General features: G+C 41.8%; 2 protein-coding genes and 1 pseudogene across 2 annotated transcripts; 2 read left to right on the top strand and 1 right to left on the bottom strand.

Moving 5' to 3' along the window:
• The first annotated feature begins 230 nt into the window (after window positions 1-230).
• LOC126615067 (uncharacterized) lies at window positions 231-3,218 on the top strand. The gene is made up of 2 exons (XM_050282782.1): window positions 231-812; window positions 2,886-3,218. Exons 1-2 carry the CDS (start codon window positions 318-320, stop codon window positions 2,928-2,930), a joined length of 540 nt encoding a protein of 179 aa, XP_050138739.1. The 5' UTR covers window positions 231-317; the 3' UTR covers window positions 2,931-3,218.
• A 1,573-nt stretch (window positions 3,219-4,791) lies between these two features.
• On the top strand, window positions 4,792-7,172 carry LOC126615068 (uncharacterized). The gene is made up of 2 exons (XM_050282783.1): window positions 4,792-5,434; window positions 6,915-7,172. The coding sequence occupies exon 1, from the start codon at window positions 4,909-4,911 to the stop codon at window positions 5,431-5,433; it is 525 nt and encodes a 174-aa protein (XP_050138740.1). The 5' UTR covers window positions 4,792-4,908; the 3' UTR covers window position 5,434; window positions 6,915-7,172.
• Window positions 7,173-12,502: 5,330 nt separating this feature from the next.
• On the bottom strand, window positions 12,503-14,177 carry LOC126615066 (protein WALLS ARE THIN 1-like; annotated as a pseudogene).
• Between the last annotated feature and the right edge of the window lie 1,223 nt (window positions 14,178-15,400).

The raw sequence follows: 15,400 nt of genomic DNA, 5'->3' as shown, positions 1-15,400 counted from the left end.
ACAAGTCCTAATATCCTTTTCTTTTTGTTTTTATCCCAAATCATTATCCATTTTCTGATTGGTGTTATTGACACATCTTTGTGCACTAACCCACCAAGACACCAGGAAAAACCCATGACTTCCCATAAATACCACCAACAACAAACTAAATCCAAACCGTTCAAATATTTAAAATCCAACGGTCCACACTCCTCCAAACCCCTCACGTCCTCAATATATAAACCCAAAAAACTTGTTCTGGAAAATCCAACCTGCAAAATATACTCAAAAATCCGCCAAATCCCGCACACTTTCTCTCTCTACAACCCGACCCGAATATGTCACCGACCCCGAAACCCCAACTGGGTCTGATCCCGATCCTCCTCCTCTCTCTCTCCGTCATCCCAAGTCTCTCTCTTTCTCTCTCTGACTCCCCTCCCACAGTGTTTGACATTTTACCCAAATTCGGCCTTCCCCGCGGCCTCTTACCGGCATCGGTCTCCAACTACACGCTCTCCGACGACGGACGATTCGTCGTCGTTTTGCCCAAGACCTGCTACCTGCAGTTCGATTACTTGGTCTACTACGAAAAGACCATAACGGGCAAGCTCACGTACGGGGCGATCACCGACTTGAAGGGCATTCAGGTCCAGAGGTTCTTGTTCTGGCTCGGCGTCGGCGAGATCAGGGTCGATTTGCCGCCGTCCGATAACATTTACTTCACTGTGGGGATCATCAATAAGAAGCTGGATATCGGTCAGTTCCAAAATGTCCGGCCTTGCCGTGACGGGTTATCGGGTTCTTGCGTCGGGTCGTTCAAACGGGGCATTCAGGTATTGTATTTATTTTTTATTTCTTTTGTTTTGTTTTTATTTTGTATATTTCTGTTTTTCTTTAATTATTGCGTGAAATTTGAATTTTGAGTTTTGCATTCATGCAACTTTATAATTTGAATCGTTGAAGTGATTATTTTTGTTAAAAAGAATCAATTTTGTTTTAAAGATTTCCCTTTTGTTTGTGAATATATGAGAAGTTTAATTCAATTTCTGGATAGTCATTGTGTTTCCTGGTGATTGAGGAGGTAGTTTTCTTTGAGTCTGTGGAAGTAACCGATACGAACCGAAATGGAAAACAACAAAAACATAGAATTGAGTGCTCCCATTGAGGGAAGCTACTCAAGAAATCTCCTAATCATCAGCTTGCACATAAAGCCAGAAAAGAATGATACTTTAAGAAGCTACTGACATAGTTAGGTGGCTGCAAGCGGAAGGCATCAGCTTGGACAGTTATTCTGTCTGCTGCCTAACGAAACTGCAAAACCACCAACACCGTGTAACAAATGACAGCTTGCAGAGTCTGCAAACATGAATTAGAAGGATTCTATGGCAGCTTTCATTAGAAGGATTCTTGGCTTATGTTGCTCCTTTGTGACTGAAAGGTCATGGGTTCGAGTCGTGGAAACAGCCTCTTTGCAAAGCAAGGGTAAGGCTGCGTACCCCCAACCCTCGCAAAGCAGGGAGCTTTGTTGGCTTGGGGTAAATACCCAGTCGTGTTTTAAAGTCTTAAATGGAATAGGAGTCTTAGTGTGGGAGTATCATGAAAACCCAGTCACCCAATTTTAGAAGCATGTTATTGTAAAGATATTGAGTTCATTTACTCACTAAATTCTTTTATGCAACAAAGGGACTGAGATATTCACGTGCATTTTGTATCCTTTGCTAGTTTGTCTGGTAAGATACTGCAAGGTCGTTTTGTGGATTATGATTGGTATGGTACTATATAGTGGTTTCAATTTGTGGGTGGGAACTGGGATGGAGGATTGCGGAGGTTCAATATTGTTTGTCATGCATAACGTCTTCAGTTCGAACTCCTGTGTATGTTGTGCCTTTAAGATTAATGTAGAATCTACGACATTAAATGAAAGATAGGAAATCGGGTGGTCCCAGCCCTCCCGGGGTCCCACCATGGGAAAGGGTGTGTTGATATTTATGCATTGTTATTTCTCTTTGAAAAATGTGAGAAGTCTGGAGTTTGGGGAGCAAGTATCAGCATAGGTTTGTCTTGTGGGAACGAGATTGTTGCGTCTGTGACTTTGTATTGGTAACATAGGAGTTAAGGACTAGGAATGTACTCTATAAAAACTCTAAATCCAACAAGTTAATTTCACCAATCTCTTCAATCACGTGAAAAATTAATCCCTCCATTTGGTTTCTTTTCTTATTTACACTGACAGTGAGAGACCACGGTTTTAGAGATATTAAAGATGAAAAAGTATAGTTATCTTTAAGTCGTGTTGTTCTGTAGGGAACCTTGGCAGAAATAAGAACCGGGTGAATAGTGTTGTCTTTTATTTCCTTTAGGCAAGGAAAGACCTATGATGAAGAAAACATACCCATTTTGGTTTTAAGGAGGGAAAACATACCCTTAGTATCACATGATTACAAAGTGACCAAACTTTGCTCTGGGGAAAAATTGTATTATGATGCATTATTACCTTTCTCCTCTAACATAAAAATTAAACGGTTACTGAAGTTTCTCAGGAGATACCGAACATTCTAAGGAGACTCATTTTTTAGTTCTATTATTTAAATTTGATTTCTCTCTTTGTTTATGGGTGCATTTAGTATTCTGTTTTAATTTGCATCTGTTTCTCGGAAGGGATGTCCGGAGATACAGAACGTTTTGCTTTTCTAGCTGTTCATCTCATTGTGATCACTTCTTTGGACATTTTGTAATTTGATTTTAGCTGATTGATTGTCTTAATCTCTGCATTAAGTGAGCTTTAAAGTTAAAGTCCATTTTCCTGAAATTTTTATGCCGCTTTCAAATTGGAATACGTACTTGTTGAGCACTTCTCTCCCTACTGATGTTTATGTAACTTTTTATTGTCCTGTGGTGATTTGCAGCTTCCATCTCCAGTGGAAGAAATTGAGATGCTAATAACCGAATAGATAGACACCAACGAGTGGTTATATTGTACGATGTGTAGTGGCTGAGCAAAGGCTCTCCAATAGTAGTTCACACTGTCAGACTCACAAAAGCCGTCGAGTTTGGTTTTAGTAGAATTCAGTGTGTTATGTACTTCATAAGGGAATACGTACTAGTGTTCCTCGCTCTAACGTTGTAGTTTGTTGTATCTGCTGTATGTGAAGGAATCAGATCTTGTATATTAAGCTGGATGTTAAAACTCAAGACTGTTACTTGTACCCATTAATATCAAGGGTGAAGGTTAAAATGGATATGTGTGCTTCTTGGTGATATTACCTTGGTAGCGTTGTCGCAAGTGTGTCGGAATCGGAGGCTAAAAATCTCCTCTCTTTCACATCCTTCTGGAATAAATGTTCGTTTTACGACTAGACAGACTAATCTGGAAAAATCAACATAAAGACGATACGTGAACGCTGTTAGCTGAAGATTTTGCAAATTAATCAAAGTATGCATTATGAAGCGTAATCAAATTCAAACCCTAAAGCGTGCATGTTGAAATTTGATGATCGGGAACTCGAAGATTTTGGTATCCATCAAGCTCAACCATGCCATTAATAACAGCCGGCTGGAATTTGCTCGCCAACATAATTGCTTGTATGAGGAAGGGATAGAAATACAAGACGTTTGCGATACCATCGACGTACATTGGTCGATTTGTTGCCATCGAGCGAGAGGAAGGACAAGGATTTCGAAGAATATGAGATTTTCCTCTATGTTGATGGAGCCCAGTGACTCAGTCGCAGATTGCTTTCAAGGATTTCATTCATTTGTGCGCAGACTAGTTTACAACAATGGGTTTGTTTCCCTGAAAATTCCAGTTTCCGAGGGGTTTTAAGATGAAAAGTTATATTACAATTTAGTTTAAGATCCTTCTCTGCATCCTGGTCATCCACCCGGTTATCATCACGTAGAGCCTATCTTGTACATTGTCTGTGGCTCGAAAATATGCATATCGCCATGTTCTCTTGAGCATTAGAGGACTGCAAACTCCCCAGAATCCAAAAAGGAAACCAAGCACAATGGAAATATGAAACCATGGAATTTGAAGCCCATTGTCCACATCTTCATTGTTCTTGCCATCTATGACAGCGCTATGAATCGGTCTGCACTCATTTGGAAGTGGGGCACCACAAAGTTTCGGATTCCCCTCAAAGGCAGAGGCATTGAAGCTTGGGAACCGAGTGCTTGCTGGTATTGGTCCCTCGAGATTATTGTATGAAACATTAAAATGTGACAAGAAATTAAGACTAGACAATGCATCGAAATTTTCCCAGACAAATTATTGGTAGAGAGGTACAACATCTCTAAGTTCTTTAGGTTAGATATTTGATCTGGAATGTTGCCGAGAATTGGTTGTCTAGAGCCAACCGGAGGAGAAGCTTCAACTGACCAATTTCAGTAGGTATGCTGCCTTTGTTGGTATTGTTGTATGCCGGAGGAGAATCTCAGGTTGTATCTGACCCTTAAGAAAGTTACAGCTCAGTCGAATTGCTTTGAGCAAATGACATGAGTAAAGGCTTGTTGACAAGTTACCATTAAAGTAAACAACATAACATACGTAATCAACAACATAATCATCTTTTTATATATCGACTCAAACTTAAGACCTTTCGTTGCCCAATTTAGCAATCTACATCACATAAACCTTGTGGGTTAGCTCTATTATTCTGTGTCGTTTGCTTTCACATTTGTCCTTGGGCATGGATGTTACAATTTCGAATAATTGAACAGGGGTAAAATTGTCATTAACTCACCCTAAGAAGTAAGAAGTGCACTGGACTTTCCTTCCAACTAAAGATACCTACCAACAACCATCCAGCCCAATCATAGAACAAAGTTCCCTTCCCATATTACCCTTCACAACTCTCTTAGACTTGCATCTCTCTCCCTCTGTTCTTCCCCAAGTGAAACTCCACCTTTCTCCCTCAGAGCTCTGCAACAATGGCATCAGCCTCCGCTCAGATCTCTCTCTACCTTCTCCTCCTAACCCTTTTTTCAAAAACCCATCTCACTCTATCCCTCAGAGACCTCAAACCCAATCCCAACGGTTCATCCAACACCTCCCAATCAATTGCAGACGTCCATGACCTCCTCCCCCAGTACGGCCTCCCAAAGGGTCTCTTACCAAACAACGTAAAATCCTACACTCTCACAGAAGACGGAAGCTTCGAGATCTTTCTCGAAAGCCCGTGTTACGTGCACTTTGATCAGTTGGTTTACTACAACAAGCATATTAAAGGGAAGCTGAGTTATGGGGAAGTTTCTGATGTGTCTGGGATTCAAGCCAAGAAGCTTTTTATTTGGGTTTCTGTTACCGGGATTCACCGCGATAAAGGATCGGATTCCGTTGAGTTTTACGTTGGTGCCTTGTCGGAGAAGCTGCCGGCGAAACAGTTTGAAGATATTCCTGATTGTAAGAACAAGGCTTGCCATGGGATCAGAAGTGGTTCTGTTGAATCAATCTGAGGTATTATTCTTTCCTTCTAGAAATACAGAATTATTGGTTTTATTGGATCAAATGGGAAAGACAAGAATTTTTTGTTACTGGTTTCGCGTGTAGCTCGAGTGGTTATGAGCGTTTACTCATGCGCCTCGGGTTTGTGTAAATCCACCTATCATAATATCGCTTGTAGCAACAAAACAAACAAAAAAATCCACAAACATTTTTTATTTTCGGGAAGTTCAGCCTTTTCGTTTGGATGTATTTTAAAATGTTTGAAAGCATTTTAGAGAAAATATTTTTGGGTCCCAAAAAAACTTAAAGTGTTTTCTATAATAAGCATCAGTTATGTGTTTCTTTCAAGAAGCACTTTAGGTGCTTTTCCAGGAACTACTTGTATTTTTACTAAGAATTGTTCCAAAAATATTTTCCCCAAAAGCGCTTTCAGTAATTTTAAAAGAAAATTCAAATGAGCTCTATATTTTTCCTCTGAGCTTGATCTTCGTAAGATTAATTGTAGGCTAGGCTAATAAGAACAATACTCGAATCAGACCGAAGGAAACTGAATGTTTGTTGATTATTTGTCTCGGCGGATTAGATTATTGGACCAACAGAAGGATCAAAAGCTTTATTGCAGACAGATTGAAAGCGATATTTCTGCTTTTGATAAACAGCGAAGTTTTTCTTTTTCCGATTAACGACTTGCTCGATTTGGATATGGAATTTTAGCGATCATGCTCGAGAAAGATCAAGGATTTCAATCATAATAAGGTGATAATATAGGCACTTGACATTTGAATCACCAAAGTTTGGAATCTCTGATTCTTTACTTTCATATAGGCACTTGACATCTAAACTGCAAATCTTGTTCCAATCTTCTTGGTTTGTGGCATTCGGTCTCAGGTCGAAGGGTTAACTTTATCAACCCCATCTTGGACCTTATTTTCTTAATTCCTGGTACAGGAAGTTCACAGTCCTTGATGATCTGGTACATTTCTGATGTGTCATTTTGCACTTTGTACTAATGTTGCTCTAAATCTGTTTATCGTTATGGTTGGTGTTGCATTATCATTTCTCCGTTTAACGAGATTTGGTGGAGCTATGCTGGTGAAAATCTTTTAATCTCTTCAAGTTTTCTTCAGGGATCATTCAAAAAGAAATTTCTAGTGATGCTGCGTGATGAAAAGGCTTCTAGGTTACCATAAAACAAAACCAAAACCAAATTTGTATTGTTGAAGCCTGAAACCTGCATATGTGAAGCGCGAACCATACAGCTGAGAAGCTAGACAACATTGCGCAGCTTCCCGGCTGTATGTTTGACGTTCGAAAGATGACATTTCAAAAATTAAAGTTTCTCTCTAGATTTCTTAAGCAAAAGTTAAACTCTGACTTGCTTCATTAAATTGGTTTCATTGGCATTGACCACCTAATGTAGGCTTTACTTGCTAAGGTCGAAAAATTAGGCTAATCTTTGGAGGACTAATGGGCTGCCCCGATATTGTTGCAGGCAGAAAGAGCACAATGCAAATTATGCAATTACTGCATGGAAGAAGGAAACCATCTGCAGATCTTTCCATCGATCTCTTGCAGTCGTCTTTATGAATATACCGGTGGCCAGTAGAAGCAAATAAATATGCATATGAATTCTTGTTGGTAGAGAGAGAGAGAGGTGTTATTCTGGTGTAAACCTGGTATAAACCTTAGTAAATATATGTATATATAAATTTCATGCTTGTCAATAAATTATTTGGTGGATCTTTCGGTCTCTCATTTCTTCTTAAATTATCATGTGAACAACCAAGTAATTACCTTTTAAGAATATTTTTGTCAAATCAATCACTTTACCTAACCGACATTCACCCATGAGCGGTAGGTCTTGGGTTCGAGACTTGGGAGCAACCTCTCCATAAATGGGGGTAAGGCTAGCCGACATTCACCTCTCCCAGACCCTGCGTAAAGCGGGAGCCTTGTGCACTGGGTACGACCTTTAATCACTTTACCTAACCAGGATATCGACAAATTTTTTACGGAATGACCAAAATGATTTACGATGGACAAACTCAGGGACCACTCCTATCGATTTTCATTGTTAGGGATCAAAATAAGGAATTATGTCAATCATGGACCATTTGGCTAAAAAGCCTATCTTTTATAATGAATCCAAACGCAAAGTTGTTTCCTTAGTAACCAATCCGACATCGTTTTTGTAACGAATCCAGACGCAAAGCTGTTTCCCTAGTAACCAATCTAACATCATTTTTGTAACGACTCAGAACACAAAGATGAAATGATCAAGAGAGAGTCATGCAAACACAAAAGAACTTCAAATTCAGCCACCAAAGTCACCTAAAAATCTACTCAAACGACGACCCACAATATAGATCGACCGTGTAACGGCATAAAGCAGCAGATCTGTACTGAAAGCAAGGAAAAAACTCTCTTAGAGAGATTGGTTAATGTCTGTACTATGAAGTATGAAGTATGAACTAGAACCAAACCATTTTGGTCAACTAGTACGTAATTAGATTAGTTGAGAAACCTAAAACCTAATTAATCCTATTTAATAATGTGTTTTAGAACCAAATCCAATGTGAACCCTACAAATGACACCAATTTTATAGTCTGGATGGTTGAATCTTGTAGTCAATAATGGCTGATATTATTTAAGGTCAAAAAAATTATTACCAGGACGTGTACGTGTAAGCCCTCAAATACAAATAGTGTGTACACTAATTAACAATCAGCATGGACTATTAGTCTATGATTAGGTCGTCTAATCAGCCTAATTAGTTAATGTTTAAGGTCTCAATCATCCATATTTATCCACGAGGAAATCCAAATATTTTACTTATGTTTTTTTCACCAACTTGCCAATAGAATAGTTATTTTAGATACAATCTTTGGCATAATTAATTATTGGGTCAATCTTTGGCCTAATTAACAAGCATAAAATAATAAAAATGCTCTTTTTCACTTTTTTTTAGCCTGAGGTATCCTGCACCGCCTCCAAAAAGTATTATTAATCAATAGGCTCGAAAAGTCTAAAGGTATTTCAGCTCATCCCTGATTACAGTCAAATGATACAGGTTCTCTCAAAACTTTCAACTAGGCAATCACCTGTATTTTTGCTAGTTTTGTACCTCGAATTCAAAACCAGAGAGCTAATCTGACTTGAAATTCTACCGCAACTCCATTGACGGATAAACATAATTTTGTTACTCTTGTGTAACTTGTTTGTGCTTTCTTTCTTTCCCCTTTCCTTTCCTTTCCTTCAATCCATATGAAACTCATGCTTCTAAGTTTTAGAAACGTTTGAAGCTATAAATACATTCATTGTGCTCATTCCCCAACACAAATCGACTTTGAGTTTCGAGGCACGTTTCTCTTCAATCCCTTGCCGAATCCAACGTCAAGAAATTGATCAAACCCTTTTGGTTATTGAACTTTCCGAGCAAGCTGCTGCGATGGATGTTCGTCAAGAGGTTGCTGCTGCCGGCGGGAGCAAAAGGATGCAGAAGGAAAAGGAGAATACAGTGAAGAAACAAACGGTGAACCGCAGGATGAATGCGGCGGATGATCAGGAAGGCGACGTGAATGAAATGGCTGATGCCTTCTGTGAACACGGAAAATTCCTGAAACGAAAGAGACAAGAACAACGCGCACAAACAAATATTTAGTATTTGATGATTTTGGGTTACAATCTCTCTCTATTTTGATCCTCTGATTCGATCTCCGTAAGGTGTTGATTTATGGGTGTTTCGTTGGTCCAAGGGCCGTCGAGGCTTGATCTTGGATGAACAGTTGGAAGTTTCTTCAAAGGGCCGTGGGCTTGATCTTTGAAGGTGGATTTGAGCGGATCTTCAAGGAGCCGTTGGGGCTTGATCTTGAGGATGAATGTTTCTTCAAGGGCCGTTTGAGGCTTGATCTTGAATAACGGTGATGAGCGGATCTTCAAGGGCTTTTGGGCTTGATCTTGAAGAAACAGTGATGAACAGATCTTCAAGGGCTTTTGGGCTTAATCTTGAAGAACGGTTGGATGTGTGTGGATTTGTCGACGTTGTTGATCCAAAGGGCCGTTGGGGCTTGATCTTGGATGAACGGATGATGAACGATGGTGCTTTCTTCAAGGGCCGTCGGGGCTTGATCTTGAATTGGTGGATGATTGTTGATCCAAAGGGCCGTTGGGGCTTGATCTTGGATGAACGATGAACGAAGAACGAAGAGAGCTTTCTTGATTTTTCGGGAACCTGGATGCTTGAGAGCTTCGGAGTTTCAGAGCTTCAGAGCTTCAAGGTGTAATATGAATTCGTCCCCGTCAATGAATGAAATGGGCTTGTATTTATAGAATTTTCCAAGGCCTAACTTTGAATATAATATTCCAGATGAAATAAGTCGTTTCTGCCAGGTGTTGACACGTGTCCCATTTGATGACCTTTCCAACTCATTTCAATTTTCGTTGAGTCACACGCTACGTGTAAAATTTATGTAATACATGAGCGTTGACACTTTGATTTATCGGTCAACATTTATTTACCGAAATTTCGATGTCTACAAATGCCCCCACTTCAAGGCACGTCGTATACATGTGCTTGTCACGTGTAGGAGATGCGTTTTGAAGTCCCTTACTGTAGATGTCGATCCAAGGGCCGTTGAGGCTTGATCTTGAATTGGGCTGGAGATTTCTTCAAGGGCCGTTGAGGCTTGTTCTTGAACTTTTGTTTGAAATTTCTTCAAGGGTCGTCGAGGCTTGATCTTGAAGGTTGAAATTGGGCCACAAGGAGCTTCATGTGGTAGATGATATTTGGCTTTGGTAGTGGATGAATCGGCACGTATTTTGTTGCGCTTGTTGACTTTCCACAGCTTTGATCTTGAACTGGGTTAGAGGATTTTCTGGATTCCTCCAATTGTTGATTTTCCACAGCTTGTTCTTGAACTGGATTTGATTCAAATATGGTGAACGCTTGATCTTGAATCGGACTTGTGATTTCCTCAAGGGCCGTCGAGGCTTGATCTTGAATTTGGCCGGAAACTTCTTCAAGGGCCGTTGAGGCTTGATTCTTGAAGGTTGACTCGAACACATGGCAAGCAGGCACGAGGTGAAGGTGACAACCTGTTTCTTTGTTCAATCTTTCTAATTCACACCTGAGCAGTTTGGTCAACGGTATGATCTTCAAGATTGATGGGCTTTTCTTCCAGTTGGTGACTTGATCTTTAAGGATTCGATTCAAGGGTGGTGAATCGGCACGTGCAGCCCACAACGCCTAGTAAGTCGACCCAAGAATTTGAGGGTCAAAACGAGTTCTTCATCTCAGACTCTTTCTGCCGAGTTGGCTGTGCATGCTGCATTCTTCTCTGCTTGTTTCTTCAGGCAGATATGGCAGCTTCTCGAGTTCCTCAGTTCGGACTCCTTCTGCTGAGTTGACTGTGCAAACCGCATTCTTCTCTGCTTGTTCCTTCTGCACTTTGTCTCCACATGCTGCAAGGTATCATTTTCACTTGCCTTATCTGTTCTCCAGGCAGATGTGGCAGCTTCTTTGGAAGTACAGCAGCAGTGCGAAACGAGTACTCGAGAGCAGTGTTAGGTAGGCAATCAGGGAAGGGTTCCAAGCAGTCGGTTCCTTACCCGAGTTTGAGTGGAAGTTCCGGCATATTGTTTTCTTTATCCTTGTCTTTGTAGGTAAGAACAAGGACAAAGGAAAGGACAGAGAGAACGCATGATATGAGATACTCTTGCTTTCTACCCTGGTGATATGAGATACTTTTGCTTTGGAGTCATTGGCTTGCAGAGGTACCCCAAGGAATAAGGAACACTGAATGACTCGAGAGGTTTCGTTGGGAAAGCATTTTTGGAGATGAAGAAAAACTCTGTGTGTCTGCCTTGCTATGGAAGGTGAAGGTGGACAGTTATAGGAGGTCCCTTAATACCTGTAGAGGTACTATTCTTTCACTCGTGTCGGCAACTAACGCGTGATTGAACAGTAAACTTAACGTGCTTTCTCCTTCACCAAAAATCTTCGACAAATTGCCCATGATTTGCGCAAAGTTGAGTGTGCATATGACAGGTGATGACGCGGCTGAAAAAGACTGGCGCCTCTTCGATATCTGGGATTGGCGCTTCGACAAATTACCCGTGATTTCTGCAAAGCTGAGTTTGCGTATGACGGGTGCCGACACGTCTGGAAAAGCAAGATGCTTCTCCGATTTCTGAGCTTGCCTCTTCGATTTTTGAATGGCCTCTTCGAATTCTGAGCTCGCCTCTTCGATCTCTGAAATCCCGTCGAGTGCTGATTTTTTATAGAGGTATGCAGTTCGTTTCAAAGCACACTTGAATTTTCGCTTGTGAAAACTCCCCTCTTGTACTTCTAAGATCTTGATTTGTCCGATCTCTTCTTCCTTCAACACTTTGAAAATGTCTGGACCCTCCGACCGTCGTTTTGATTTGAACCTTGGTGAAGAGGTAGTCCCGTCTTCTCCAGATAACATATGGCGCCCATCCTTCATATCCCCTACTGGTCCTCTTACTGTTGGGGATTCGGTGATGAAGAATGATATGACCGCTGCGGTGGTGGCCCGGAACCTTGTCACTCCCAAAGATAACAGACTACTTTCCAGGCGGTCTGATGAGTTGGATGTTAAGGAGTCCCTGGCTCTTAGTGTGCAGTGTGCGGGTTCTGTGTCCAACATGGCCCAACGCCTATTTGCTCGAACCCGTCAAGTTGAATCGTTGGCGGCTGAAGTGATGAGTCTCAAACAGGAGATTAGGGGGCTTAAGCATGAGAATAAACAGTTGCACAAGCTCGCACACAACTATGCCACAAACATGAAGAGGAAGATTGACCAGATGCAGGAATCTGATGGTCAGATTTTACTTGATCATCGGAGGTTTGTGGGTTTGTTCCAACAACATTTGCCTTCGTCTTCTGGGGCTGTACCGCGTAGTGAAGCTCCGAATGATCAACTTTTGGCTCCTCTTCTTCCTGGAGTTCCGCCGAGTGGCGAGGCTTCAAACAATCAACCTCCAGCGCTTCTCATTTCTGGAGCTCTGCCGAGTGGTGAGGTGGCACCTGATCGTCTTTGAAGATCCCCTCTTGTAAATTTGATTTGATTTGATTTTTTTTTTTTTTTTTTTTTTTTTTTTTTTTTTTTTTTTTTTTGTATGTACAATGCAAATTTATGTAAAAAATTCCAGAAAGAAATAAATAAAAACGGACTTTATTTCTCTCGATGTTTTTTTGTTTTTTTTTTTTTTTTTTTTTTTGCTATATACATACATATCATGCACATACATGTATATGTATATTTACATGGTGCAATCCGCACCATCCCACCTTCCTACTTGCTTTCCCCTTTTTTTATTCTTTTATTTTTTTATTTTTAGGTATGGTGCCAGATCAATCCAGATTTCCTTTTTTTTTTTTTTTTCACATGGTGCCAGAGCACCAAAGACTCCACCATCCCTTCTTTATTCACGTGGTGCCAGACGCACCACCACCCTTTTTTTTTTTTTTTTTTTTTTTTTTGTATTTCTTTCTGTATAAATTAGGATGGTGGTTAGAGGAATTTGCAGGGATGAAGCCGAGCTTCGGAGCACCGCCGTATAGCACCGATGTTCAGAACAACCCCAGGCCCCAACTTCTGCGTTGCGACCCGACCCATCTCTTTCCGCCTGCACTCTACCCAGATCTCCACCTCCGCCGTCGATGTTGCCGCCTCTCTATTGCCTATGCGGTTGGCCATATTGCCGTTGGCAGCCTTTCCGCTGGCAGTGGCATTGCGCCGCAGCTTCATGAGCCGAAGGCAGGTGTTGTGGCAAGCATCAATGACGTAGCGCAGGAACTCATGAGCGTCCTCCTGTCGATGCACTATATCTGTACAGCGAATGCGATCCCTGATGCAACCGCTCCCGCGTAGAGAATGCTGAAGACTTCACCACCGTTGTGACAGATCCAAGCCTGACCGTCTCTCTCAAAAACTGCAGCAATTATGATGAACTGTATCAGCCCAAAGAAACACGTGTACGATGTCACTGAGAGCCGGGCCGGGTATTTCTTCAGAACCGGCGCCTGCAACACGAGCCAACCGGACCACGACAGGCAGTGTCCGATCAGGTAGAGACAGCCCAGAGTCCAGCTCTTCCCCTTTGCATCGCCAAGCGATGAGCGAGTCGACACTATTGCTGACGAAGATGTTGTTGAGATTGCAGAGGTAGTAGTACTGCTCATCAATCTCATCATCTGGAGTAGAGGAGTTGGGCTGTACATGGTGGGGCCCTTGTAGAGCGTGATTACAGACGCTCCGGCGACGCAGAAGACCGTTCCGAGCACCTTGGCAATACCATCTTTTTGGGTCCAGTCTTACGTGCTCTATCCTGAGTATGGCTGCCATGAGGAAGGTAATGGCAGGGACGGAGTTTTGGATTGCAGAAGCAAAGGTGGGTGATGTGTTGTCTAACCCCAGCAAGTAGAATCCTTGGTTTGCTGTAATTCCAACAAGCGCAAGGAGGAAGAACTGGATGAGAAAGTTTAGAGTGATTGCAGGCCTGTCCTTCTTCTCTAGAAAATAGGCAAAGGGAAGGAGGAGGAGAAGAGCGATGATGTTTCTGTAAACCGGGAAAACGAGCTTGCTAATGCCTATTTTTTAGGGCATCTCTTGAGACGACATGAAAACCTGCATAGCCAAACTACAATGCCAGCATGGCACCATGCAGTTGGAGCCTCTCAGGCACCGAACACATTCTCTTTGCAGAGGCCGGACCTGCTGCGTCCGCCATTCAATCACTCGCCATGACCTCGTGGAGCTCGACGATGTTGGGCTTGAGGGGTGTACGGACTGAGAGAGAACCGAGCCTGGGCTGGTGCCTTTTGTTACTGCTGGGCCTACACACACACACACATATATATATATGTATATATTTCCTTATTTTTTTTTTTTTTTTTTTTTTTTTTTTTTTTTTTTTTTACACAATAACACATGTATTCATTTTTTTTTTCTTTTCTTTTGTAATAAATTTGACTTTCTTTAATAAAACGTTTATTTTTTTTATTTTTATGTGACTGAACTCGAAATTTTGAATATTCAAGCTGCCTACGTACCCCTCTAAAGAAGAGATCAAGTCGTAACGTAGTTCAAATACATACATTTTTTTTTTTTTGGTGCCGTTTGCAGTTTCAACTCGTGCAGACAAGGAGTGTTGGGGTTGCCTTTTATGCTCGTGCAGACCAGGAGCGTTGATGTTGCCTTTTATGCTCGTACAGACCAGGAGCTTTGTGCCATGCAGTTTAGACTCGTGCGGGCGAGGAGCCTTGTGTCTTGCAGTTTAGGCTCTTGCAGACAAGGAGCTTTTGTTCGTCAAGTGATCTGAGAGAGTCGTTCCTCGCAATCTTCGTAGCAAGGAGCCTTGACTGAGTAGTTGAAGAAGTCTTCTGGGAAGATGTCACGCATCGTGATGGGGATGGATGATCTTCGTGTCAAAGTTTCATTATCTCCAACACTTTCACATTGTTCTAGAGGTGAACAGGAGCTGTTTTGCCCCATTTCCCATTGGTGAGCTTGTGGAGAAGACATATGCTTCTTGTGCAATTTCTTCGGAGTGACATAAGTCCATCCTTCAACTTCACTCGGCTTGACTGGCATGTTTTTGGAGCATGCCCCCAGCGATTGAGGTGAAGATTTTGAGTTGACAGAGCCGGAAGTGACGTCTTCTTCCAGGATTTCGTCTTCTTTGTCTTCTCGGGCCTTCTCTTCAGTGCGGTCCTCTTGGGTTTGTTGCCGTGAAGATTGGCCGGTGTAGATGATGGTGCGCCTCCTTACCTTCAGTGGTCCTTTTGTGTCGACTTCCAAAGTTGTTTGGCGCTTCATCCTTGAAGGAATCAAGCTTTGAACATTGTCTTTTCCTGCTAGACTGTCGAGCTTCTCTCCCTTTGGCGTTGTCTTCCTGTTTCTAGAAGGCTTCTTAGTTTCTTCAAGTCTGTCCAAAGCCGACCGTTGCGGAGG

This window comes from Malus sylvestris, chromosome 3 (genome assembly GCF_916048215.2).
Source record: "Malus sylvestris chromosome 3, drMalSylv7.2, whole genome shotgun sequence".
In the NCBI taxonomy this organism is placed as follows: domain Eukaryota; kingdom Viridiplantae; phylum Streptophyta; class Magnoliopsida; order Rosales; family Rosaceae; genus Malus; species Malus sylvestris.
This window is presented reverse-complemented; position numbering and strand designations above follow the sequence as displayed.